The 12,562-nt window shown below is 43.9% G+C and overlaps 1 protein-coding gene across 1 annotated transcript in view; it reads left to right on the forward strand.

Annotated features, from left to right (window-relative positions):
* The window catches only part of vsnl1a (visinin-like 1a), a 29,745-nt gene extending 21,950 nt beyond the window's left edge, over nt 1-7,795 (forward strand). Inside the window, exons 3-4 of the mRNA XM_056428189.1 lie at nt 5,684-5,899; nt 6,122-7,795. Of these exons, the coding sequence (XP_056284164.1) occupies nt 5,684-5,899; nt 6,122-6,319 (414 nt within the window). The 3' untranslated portion in view covers nt 6,320-7,795. The remainder of the gene's footprint in view (nt 1-5,683; nt 5,900-6,121) is intronic.
* Nucleotides 7,796-12,562: the final 4,767 nt, after the last annotated feature.

Genomic DNA, 12,562 nt, shown 5'->3' on the forward strand with positions numbered 1-12,562 from the left:
TCAGGTGTACATGTAGCATCAGGTGTAGCATCAGGTGTGCATGTAGCATCAGGTGTACGTGTAGCATCAGGTGTACATGTAGCATCAGGTGTGCATGTAGCATCAGGTGTACATGTAGCATCAGGTGTGCATGTAGCATCAGGTGTACATGTAGCATCAGGTGTACATGTAGCATCAGGTGTACATGTAGCATCAGGTGTAATTGTAGCATCAGGTGTACATGTAGCATCAGGTGTACATGTAGCATCAGGTGTAATTGTAGCATCAGGTGTACGTGTAGCATCAGGTGTACATGTAGCATCAGGTGTACATGTAGCATCAGGTGTAATTGTAGCATCAGGTGTACATGTAGCATCAGGTGTACGTGTAGCATCAGGTGTAGGTGTAGCATCAGGTGTACATGTAGCATCAGGTGTACATGTAGCATCAGGTGTAGCATCAGGTGTGCATGTAGCATCAGGTGTAGGTGTAGCATCAGGTGTACATGTAGCATCAGGTGTACATGTAGCATCAGGTGTACATGTAGCATCAGGTGTAGCATCAGGTGTGCATGTAGCATCAGGTGTACATGTAGCATCAGGTGTACATGTAGCATCAGGTGTACATGTAGCATCAGGTGTACGTGTAGCATCAGGTGTACATGTAGCATCAGGTGTGCATGTAGCATCAGGTGTACATGTAGCATCAGGTGTACATGTAGCATCAGGTGTACATGTAGCATCAGGTGTACATGTAGCATCAGGTGTACGTGTAGCATCAGGTGTACATGTAGCATCAGGTGTCCATGTAGCATCAGGTGTACATGTAGCATCAGGTGTCCATGTAGCATCAGGTGTACATGTAGCATCAGGTGTACATGTAGCATCAGGTGTACATGTAGCATCAGGTGTACATGTAGCATCAGGTGTACATGTAGCATCAGGTGTACATGTAGCATCAGGTGTACATGTAGCATCAGGTGTGCATGTAGCATCAGGTGTGCATGTAGCATCAGGTGTCCATGTAGCATCAGGTGCGTGTAGCATCAGGTGTACGTAGCATCAGGTGTACATGTAGCATCAGGTGTACATGTAGCATCAGGTGTACATGTAGCATCAGGTGTACATGTAGCATCAGGTGTACATGTAGCATCAGGTGTACATGGCATCAGGTGTACATGTAGCATCAGGTGTGCATGTAGCATCAGGTGTACATGTAGCATCAGGTGTACATGTAGCACCAGGTGTACATGTAGCATCAGGTGTACATGTAGCATCAGGTGTACATGTAGCATCAGGTGTACATGTAGCATCAGGTGTACATGTAGCATCAGGTGTACATGTAGCATCAGGTGTACATGTAGCATCAGGTGTACATGTAGCATCAGGTGTAGCATCAGGTGTAGCATCAGGTGTACATGTAGCATCAGGTGTACATGTAGCATCAGGTGTGCATGTAGCATCAGGTGTGCATGTAGCATCAGGTGTGCATGTAGCATCAGGTGTACATGTAGCATCAGGTGTACATGTAGCATCAGGTGTACATGTAGCACCAGGTGTACATGTAGCATCAGGTGTACATGTAGCATCAGGTGTACATGTAGCATCAGGTGTACATGTAGCATCAGGTGTACATGTAGCATCAGGTGTGCACATGTAGCATCAGGTGTACATGTAGCATCAGGTGTACATGTAGCATCAGGTGTACATGTAGCATCAGGTGTACATGTAGCATCAGGTGTACATGTAGCATCAGGTGTACATGTAGCATCAGGTGTACATGTAGCATCAGGTGTACATGTAGCATCAGGTGTGTAGCATCAGGTGTACATGTAGAATCAGGTGCTAATGTAGCATCAGGTGTACATGTAGCATCAGGTGTACGTGTAGCATCAGGTGTACGTGTAGCATCAGGTGTACATGTAGCACCAGGTGTACGTGTAGCACCAGGTGTACATGTAGCACCAGGTGTACATGTAGCACCAGGTGTCCATGTAGCATCAGGTGTACGTGTAGCATCAGGTGTCCGTGTAGCATCAGGTGTACGTGTAGCATCAGGTGTACGTGTAGCATCAGGTGTACGTGTAGCATCAGGTGTACGTGTAGCATCAGGTGTACATGTAGCACCAGGTGTACGTGTAGCATCAGGTGTACATGTAGCACCAGGTGTACATGTAGCATCAGGTGTACGTGTAGCATCAGGTGTACATGTAGCATCAGGTGTACGTGTAGCATCAGGTGTACATGTAGCATCAGGTGTACGTGTAGCACCAGGTGTACATGTAGCATCAGGTGTACGTGTAGCACCAGGTGTACATGTAGCACCAGGTGTACATGTAGCATCAGGTGTCCATGTAGCATCAGGTGTACGTGTAGCATCAGGTGTACGTGTAGCATCAGGTGTACGTGTAGCACCAGGTGTACGTGTAGCATCAGGTGTACATGTAGCATCAGGTGTACATGTAGCATCAGGTGTACATGTAGCATCAGGTGTACGTGTAGCATCAGGTGTACGTGTAGCATCAGGTGTACATGTAGCATCAGGTGTACATGTAGCATCAGGTGTACGTGTAGCATCAGGTGTACGTGTAGCATCAGGTGTACGTGTAGCACCAGGTGTACATGTAGCACCAGGTGTACATGTAGCATCAGGTGTACGTGTAGCATCAGGTGTACATGTAGCATCAGGTGTACGTGTAGCATCAGGTGTACATGTAGCATCAGGTGTACATGTAGCACCAGGTGTACATGTAGCATCAGGTGTACGTGTAGCATCAGGTGTACATGTAGCATCACTCATTTTAGTCTCCTCCATCTTTTCGTCTTTCTTGCCTCGATCACATCAGACGCGACTCTCAAAAACGCGTCGCTGGCAAAACCATCGTTTCCCTACAGTGCGGCGCCTTTTAAATGCAGCGCGGCGCGTTCTTTTAGCGTTTTTCAGGCGCACTTAAAAGTTTAAATATTCTCAACTTTCATAGCGAGGCGCGGAGACGCACCACTCATCAATGACACACTCGGCCAAGGCAGCCAATAGGATCAAGTATGAGGCCCGAGGCAGCCAATAGGATCAAGCAGGAGACCCAAGGCAGCCAATAGGATCAAGCAGGAGGCCCAAGGCAGCCAATAGGATCAAGTAGGAGGCTCAAGGCAGCCAATAGGATCAAGCAGGAGGCCCAAGGCAGCCAATAGGATGAAGCAGGAGGCCCAAGGCAGCCAATAGGATGAAGCAGGAGGCCCAAGGCAGCCAATAGGATGAAGCAGGAGGCCCAAGGCAGCCAATAGGATGAAGCAGGAGGCCCAAGGCAGCCAATAGGATGAAGCAGGAGGCCCAAGGCAGCCAATAGGATCAAGTAGGAGGCTCAAGGCAGCCAATAGGATCAAGCAGGAGGCCCAAGGCAGCCAATAGGATGAAGCAGGAGGCCCAAGGCAGCCAATAGGATGAAGCAGGAGGCCCAAGGCAGCCAATAGGATGAAGCAGGAGGCCCAAGGCAGCCAATAGGATCAAGCAGGAGGCCCAAGGCAGCCAATAGGATCAAGCAGGAGGCCCAAGGCAGCCAATAGGATCAAGCAGGAGGCCCAAGGCAGCCAATAGGATCAAGCAGGAGGCCCAAGGCAGCCAATAGGATGAAGTAGGAGGCTCAAGGCAGCCAATAGGATGAAGCAAGAGGCCCAAGGCAGCCAATAGGATGAAGCAGGAGGCCCAAGGCAGCCAATAGGATGAAGCAGGAGGCCCAAGGCAGCCAATAGGATGAAGCAGGAGGCTCAAGGCAGCCAATAGGATGAAGTAGGAGGCTCAAGGCAGCCAATAGGATCAAGCAGGAGGCCCAAGGCAGCCAATAGGATGAAGCAGCAGCGGCTGCGCTCTTAAAAGTGGCGTCTGGTGTGATCGCGCCGTCTAACTCCGCCTCTAACGTCCATGAGGAGTTTGAAGCTACCATAATCAAATTAGATGATTGAATGTGTCTTTGGCAGATATGATATGATGTATATATCGATATAGATGATCGACTGACTGCAGCTCAGCGCTACAGTGATCACGTTGTTCTCATGATACGACCGCCGTGCTGCGAGGAATCGCTCTCGGCAACCAACAGATCCTTAAAAAAACTCCCATCGGCCCCCAGAGGTCGAGTGGAAGGTCGTGTCCAGTGAGTCACTCGGCTCCTGGCGGCCCCCCGCGGGGCCCCCGCACGCTCCGACCTCGTGTTCATGTGTCGGCACTCAGAGGAGCTTCAAGTTCTCAGAGCATCTACTAAATGAGATGCAGTGGAGACACACAGTGTCATCCAGAGCTTCTTCTTCGGTGGTGGAGTCGGCTGTAGCTCGAGGTCGCCGGTTCCATCCCCGCTCTCCTCATAGTTGCTCTTTAATAACTGAGGATGGGTCAATACGACCTCCTGATGTGGACAATGGGTCAGTGGGACTCGTTGTTACCAGTTATATCAAGTCATTCATATGTCTTCTAGGTGTTTCTGGGGCTCAGTGTTGATGTTCCTCTGATGTTCCTCTGATGTTCCTCTGATGTTTACCTTTCGCATTATGCGGAAGGTTATGTTTTGATCGCTGTGTATTTATTTATTTATTTGTATGCGTGTTATTCGCATAATTCAAAAAGTATTAAACCGAATCGCATGAAATTTGGTGGGATGATTGTTTATTATCCGGGGACCATTTGATTAGATTTTGGGATCGATCGGGTCAAAGGTCAAGGTCACGGTCATGAAAAGGTACCAAAAAAGTGTCTGCGGCGAAGGTATGCGCTCTACCGAGTGCCCGTTCTAGTTTATTTGTTTGTGTGTGTGTGTTTGTGTGTTATCCGCATAACTCAAAAAGTATAAAACCGAATCGCATGAAATTTGGTGGGATGATTGGTTATTATCTGGGGACCATTTGATTAGATTGTGGGATTGATCTGGTCAAAGGTCAAGGTCATGAAAAGGTAAAAATCTTCTTTTTACCATAGCACGGTCAATTTTTATCCAATTGGCATGCAACTAATGCCAAAATGTTCATAATCCAATGCCCAATCCTGTGATATACGACATATCATAATGACGGCATTACATACAGTCCAAATTCTATCGAGTACCACTACATGGTTTTCTTTCTAAATCAATAAATCCAGGCTGATGTTCATACATAATTCTTTTGTGATGTTTACCACAATATCCGGTATCAAGTTACATCAATTAACAGTTCCCCACACTCTCATGCCAAGTACCAAAAAAGTGGCTGCGGCGAAGGTATACGCTCTACCGAGTGCCGGTTCTAGTTACCTTCACATTGAAAATGCGGAAGGTAATGTTTTGATCGCCGTGTATTTGTATGCGTGCATGCGTGTTATTCGCATAAGTCAAAAAGTATTAAACCGAATTGCATGGAATTTGGTGGGATGATTGGTTATTATCCGGGGACCATTTGATTAGATTTTGGGATTGATTGGGTCAAAGGTCAAGGTCAAGGTCATGAAAGGTCAAAACCTTCTTTTTACCATAGCACGGTCAATTTATATCCAATTGGCATGCAACTAATGCCAAAATGTTCATAATTCAACGCCCAATCTTGTGATATGCGAAGCTATGCGCTCTACCGAGTGCACATTCTAGTTCTTTAATGTTTCTTTAATGTTCCTCTGATGTTTCTTTAATGTTCCTCCTCTGATGTTCCTCTGATGCCCCTCCCCCCCCCCCTCCCCCTCACAGTTCTTCCCGTACGGCGACGCCTCCAAGTTCGCCCAGCACGCCTTCAGGACCTTCGACAAGAACAACGACGGCACCATCGACTTCAGGGAGTTCATCTGCGCGCTGTCCATCACGTCGCGGGGCAGCTTCGAGCAGAAGCTCAACTGGGCCTTCAACATGTACGACCTGGACGGGGACGGCAAGATCACGCGTGTGGAGATGCTGGAGATCATCCAGGTAACGCAGTCAGAGACATATTGAAATACATATTCAGGGATAGACTTCGAACCGGCAGCACGAGCCAACGTCGGGGGGTTGTGAAGAAGGGGGCGGAGCCTACAGGATCAGACGAGACACACACACAATCATGGCGGCAGCTCCAGCTGTGCACGGAGACACCTCGGCCCCGGCGTCTCCTCTCCTCTCAGGCCCCGCCCTCTTTCCCCCCTGTGTCTGCAGGCGATCTACAAGATGGTGGGCACGGTGATCATGATGAAGATGAACGAGGACGGCCTGACGCCCGAGCAGAGGGTGGACAAGATCTTCTCCAAGATGGACAAGAACAACGACGACCAGATCTCGCTGGACGAGTTCAAGGAGGCGGCGAAGAGCGACCCGTCCATCGTGCTGCTGCTGCAGTGCGACCTCCAGAAATAAGGCGGTGGGGGGGGAGAGGGGGGGGGGCGAGCTCACGGCGCTCCGCCCGGACTGCACACCAAGAAGTTCATGTTCCATTCAGTTTGCAGCTATTTCCACTGAAAAATATATATATATAATATATTGGACTACCTTTCAATGGATCTGCTTCTTGTGTGCATGACAATGTCATTTGTGCTAAAAGATTTTTGAAAAAGATCTCCACGCAACACACACATACGCACACAGAAAATATATATATAAATATGAATATATATTTAAATTATTTAAAAGATCAACTGCCAAAATGTGAAGTGTGCAAAATATTTTTCCTCGCGGTCTCGCCCGGCCGGAGCGTCAGCGGCGCGCCGCGTTGAATTCGCCGCTACTCTGTGTACCGACACTAGCTGTGTGTGTTACATCGACCCGGCGCCGCCCGGCGGAGGAGGGGCGGTTCCTTCCAGAACATGCTTTGTGCCGTCAGTGATAAAAAAGAAGAAGACGTAAACGTAGTTCATTTGCATGCCTTTGGGTTTCGGCCTCGTTTTTGCATCCTGTGACAGAAAGCCTCGTCCAATCCGTGAGGACTTCTACCTGAAGAGGGGAGGGGCACCGCAGGGGGTCATCGGGTGCGTGCGTGTGCGGGGGGGGGGGGGGGGGTAGTTCCTGTGTCTCTTGGCTGCTTTAACTGTGGGAGCATGTTTCCTTGTAGATTAGCCGTAGTGTGTGTGTGTGTCGCAGAACTAAAGCCCCGCCCCCTGCCCCGCCCCCTTAAACACAACCTCGTCGCTAACTAGCAGATGCTGAATGGAGAAGAATCCACCATTTTGAAGCCGCGTCGGAGATTTGAAAAAAGAAAGAAAGAGAGAGAGAGAGAGAGGTGATGGGTCAGTGCAGCGCGGCGTCCGTCTGCAGAGCATCGTCATCACACTTAGTTACAGCCGCCATCGCCCCCCGCCCGGCCTGCAGGCTGCATATCAACACGGTTCACCCGGAGGGGGGCGGAGTCTCCGGTGGGAGTGGAGGACGGTCCTCGCGGTGAAGACCTCGCTCGCCCCTCCTCCCCCTCCTCCTCCTCCCAAGTATTTCTCTCTTTCCAACCAGTCGGTCTTTTTGTACTTTTTTACTCCCTCCGCTCACATGGACGCCGTGCCGGTGCGTTCCTCATGCAGAGGAGTTCAGTGGCGCCGTGAAGCCGTCGTGGAAACACCCCCGTGAGCCCACTGACACCCTCCACCCGGCGCACCACACACACACACACAGAACCGCAATAACGACGCAGCATCCCGGTCCATCGCCATGTCTCAGTGTGACTCTGTGATCTGAACTTCTTTACGTGAACATCGATGTTTCTTTGTGACTCTTCCCGCTGTCCGGATACCAAATGTAAGGCAAGCGTGTCCACGGATTCTTTTGTAGCATGTATTGTGTCCCTGGCGACATGGCTGCACTACTCCCTGTGTTGTGATTTAATCTAATAAAATTAACTCTATGGGTTCTCGTCTGGTTCTTTGTAACTCACGTCTTCAGACGTAGGCCGCTGGTTTCCACGGCAACCCTGCATCTCCATCAGATTAGAAGTAGCTTCCTTTAGGTTTTATCAAGTTGTATCCATTATATTTAATACACTGTTATTATATATATTATTATATATACATTATATTAGATATATATTATATTATATATACATGATATTATTATATATACATAATAATATATTATATTACATTATATTATTATATATACATTATTTTATTATATATACATTATTTTATTATATATTATATGTGACACTTTCTATTTAATACACTTATTTTATATTATTATATCTAATAATACATATTATATTATTATATATTACCCACTGTATTATTCTTAATATACATTCTCTATACATCATTCCAGTGAAGAAGAAATTAAAAACATGCTTCTGAGCTCAGTTCCATATTCAGATGTACGGGATGAGTCGTGCTGATGGCATCACAATGAAGGTAATAGCAGTATTTTTAAGACTAGGCAGATCAGTGTTTTTCTTTTATTTGGTTTATTTGTAAGGGACAGTGCATATTAATAAAAACATTTCTGTAAATGTGCCAGAGTTATAGCCAAGAGGCTATTTTTCATCTGTAGTCCCGAGAGTCAGATGTCATAAAACAAACCTAAAAAACAAGATTACATCTAAAATGTTTGTACAATGTTTACGCTTTCCTAATGGGTGCGCACACAATTAATAGTGAGAATAGTGATTATATTCTGAGACATCGTAGAGTACTAACAGGACATGCAACAAGAAGACTCACATTAAAAACAGACAAAGCAAATAAAAAAAGGAAGAACTGTTAAAATGGACAGAATAAAAACATCATGTCAGAGACACAGAACATAAAAGCATGCAGAGTTAATTAAATGCAGGTATTGGCAGAACTACCGCCGGAGAACTCACCTAATCGTTTTTTAGGTGACAATTGTCACGGGAAGAAACCGAATATCCCGGATGAAACTCGCCTAAAACGAGACGGCTCACACACACACGTGCCGAAGCTGGGCTCGAACCCTTCAGCGACGCTGAATGGGAATGTCGCTGACACTAACCGCTAGACTACCGGGACAACAGCGATTGCGCAATAAATTAAGTAGAGTAATCTTACATCGCGTGACCAAGCTGCCAAACTGACCAAGAGCAGAAAAATCCGGAACGACCGTTTAAAATAAAACAATTGACAAATATTAAATAATAAATCAAAGTATAATCAAAAATGAATTAAATTAGTTGACAAATAAATAATAATAATTGTGCTTTAAAAAGAGAATGATTTAAAAGAGCTTAAAATTGACCAAAAATAAATAATAAATCACACCGCTGTCTGTTTAATGCACTATTTATTATTATTTATTTTATATATTATGATATATAAAAATACTTATTATATATATATATATATTATAATAGATTATATGTTACCCACTGTCTATAAACTCTATATAATACTGTTATTATATATTTGTATACATGGTATATATATACACTAATACATATATTATTTTATACATGTTATATTATTAGATATTATCTTGTTATACATTATATGTTACACACTGTATATTTAATACAGTTATTATATATTATATATAATAATACATATATTATTATCTATATATCATTGTATATTATGTTACCCACTGTATATTTAATACTGTTATTATATATTAAACACATATTATTATATACCTTATATTATTGTATATACATTATAATATTATATATTACACAGTCTATTTAATAAACTGTTATTTTATATTATTATATATTTAATAATACATATTATATATTATATATATTACCCAGTGTATATTTAATACACGGTGTTTATTATATATTAATATACATTAGGGTACGAAATTTACATATTTTTAGGGGGTAGTTTCTGCTCCCACTGACTGAACTCCAGGGGCATTTAACAAATAATTGGGGGCACTTTTTTAAACTTGTGAAATAACATTTAACATTTTATCAAAAATAATATACTAATTTAGGCTTACAGGATATGAGCCATTGTCATAACAATTACTATTAGGCAGTAGTTTACAGATTCAAAGTGTTTTCTTAGATCAGGGGTTCCCAAACTTTTTAGGCCACGCACCCCCTTCTGCATCCCGACCGGGTTCACGCACCCCCAATCCCCCACACTTTTTCTTTTTTTTGCTCCGAGAAGAGTTGTTGACTGGGGGGGGGGGGGGGGCGGATGTGCGCGGATGTGTCAGCGCGTAACACCGCAGAGCGATGCGCGTTATGGGAGCGGCGGCGCTGGGCTTAGCGGTCCGTGTACGTAATGTTAGTTTGTTTTTTCGTTTCATTCCAAATACGGAATACGGAAATCACGTGGTTTTTTCGTTTTCCGTTTGAAAACCAAAAACGGAAAAACGGAATACCACCTCCGTATTTCGTTTCTGCTGTCTGAAACCAAAAACGACAGAACGGAAGTGCTTAAAATGAAGTCAAAATAAAAGCCAGTGATACATATTCGGATTAACCTTAGAAGAATATTAATTAATCAATATAAAGAATAAATAATTAAACGTGGATATTTTAACGATGCAAACACATAGCAGGGTAACGTTAGAAGAATATTAATTAGTCAATATAAAGAATAAAGAATTAAACCTGGATATGTTAGCGACAGTGGTGACGACTGGAAGTTTAATATTCATGTAGCCTACACAGCAAGAATCACCTTCTCACTTAATCGTTGCATTGTTTGATGCAACACAGTTCCTAATATAGATTAATCAAAGTAATGTTTCTGTGCAGAGACTATATTTCCACCGCAGAGTAAACGGTTCACCTTTATACCGCTAGATGGCAGTATACCTGTTATTGATACATATGTATTTAATGCCGTTTATTTCCTCTGATATTTATGTTCATGGTTAATTTCCAGCATAGTTGTATACATCATGTATTTCCTTGTTTTATTTGGGTCATTTTGGAACTAAACATTCCCACATGGAAGAGTGAGGATATGATGACCACGAGGCAATACATATTGACAATTGAAAAATAAAGAGACAGTTGATTTTTTCTTATTAAGCAGCCTTCAGTTAGCACCCAGTCACAGCACCACCTGTGCTTCACCTGTAACCTTCATTACTACATCATTACATCAACGGTTAATGGGGACACGTTTTTTGTTTTGTTTTTCGTTTTATGTTTATATGCATGTGTGTGTATGTATAGTGTGTGTGTTTATATGTATATATGTGTGTGTATATGTATGTATATGTATACGTATGTATGTGTGTATATATATATATGATTCTTTGAAATAAGTTTTTTCGAGAAATCATAGGTTCGGGCACTTATAAGCTCGTTAGCTTCAGCCTCGACCCTTTCGGTCAGCCACTTTCTTCTTTTGTTGAATTATGATTGTTGTATATTTTGCTGATCGAAATAAACTAAATCATCATAAACATGTAACCTGTTCTGTTGTGACTCTGCTGTCAGTGTCTTTACTCCTCTGACTACATCACATCATCATCATGTAGTCCTTTGGTCTCCAGAAGGATGGAGCTCTGTGTTGTGTGAACATGTTTTGAGGAGTTGACTCCATGAGTTATTGTATCAGACTGAAACATGGAGAGCACAGCTCCTCTCATCTCTAAGATGTCTCACATAGTTTATAGTAGTGATTGTTAGGCGGTGTTGCCTGTGTTTAGCCGTATGGCTATATCTCTACATGTACATTTAGATAAGCCATATTCAGCTCAGAGCCTTCTTTAGCTTATAGAGCAACAGGTCATGACCTTGTTTAGCTAATAGCAACAGGTTTAGCTCACAGCAACAGGTCGGCCTTGTTTAGCTCAGAGCAGCAGCTCACATGTAGCCTACTTATATCTGATCCAATGACATCTGCACACTTCTAGATTCGTAAAGAAAGACAATCTTTGGTATTTTCTAATTATTTATGTCAAGCACAAGTTAACTACTCCCCTAAAGAGGGAGCCTTCAGAATTAGTGGTCGCATTGCATTAGGATTACATTCTTGTATTTGAATTGTATTGCTGGATCTCAATTCCTCTGATTCTTCCATCTGCAGTCAATCTGCTCGCATGATTTACATCATCAACGTTTTGCCTTCCAAGAACTGTTCCAAATGAAAAGTGAATGTCAGATGTATGAACCGTCCTGACTGAGCTTCCACTGAAGCTTTATACCTGCTACAGGCTCAGGTCAAAATGGTGTTTAGTATGATGTGATTTATAGGCTGGCTCAGATTGTTTATCATTGATGTTTGTTCCTGCTGTTTGATTGTAGTGCTCAGACATCAGCTGTGTTCTTAGTGAAGCAATAGGTGTCAGATTGACATCCAAACTGAGGGTGTCAGGGTCCTTAAGCTGCCCTTCATAAACAAGCGAGGTTCCCAACCACATAGGGGTCCTCCTCCAGTGGGAAATCTTCACACTCACTGGGTCCAAATCTGTGATATCCGGCTGTCAGGGAGACCGACTTATGAGCCTGAAACAAGTGATACAATGGTGGCTGATGTATGAAGTTATCATTGCTGCACCACCCTAAACCGGCTGCAACCGTCTTGTGTGTGTATATTTTGGGGTGTACGTTAGTTACCTAGGTCAGAGGTCACTGAACAAGCCATCTTCCAGTGCCTTACTCACACTGGCAGGGGGTCAACACACCGTGTCACTATCAATAGTTGGTGTTACAGGTCCAGCCTTTCCCATTACAAATTAAAAATGAAATTCGTGCCA

The sequence above is a fragment of the Pseudoliparis swirei genome, chromosome 12 (assembly GCF_029220125.1).
Source record: "Pseudoliparis swirei isolate HS2019 ecotype Mariana Trench chromosome 12, NWPU_hadal_v1, whole genome shotgun sequence".
Taxonomy (NCBI): domain Eukaryota; kingdom Metazoa; phylum Chordata; class Actinopteri; order Perciformes; family Liparidae; genus Pseudoliparis; species Pseudoliparis swirei.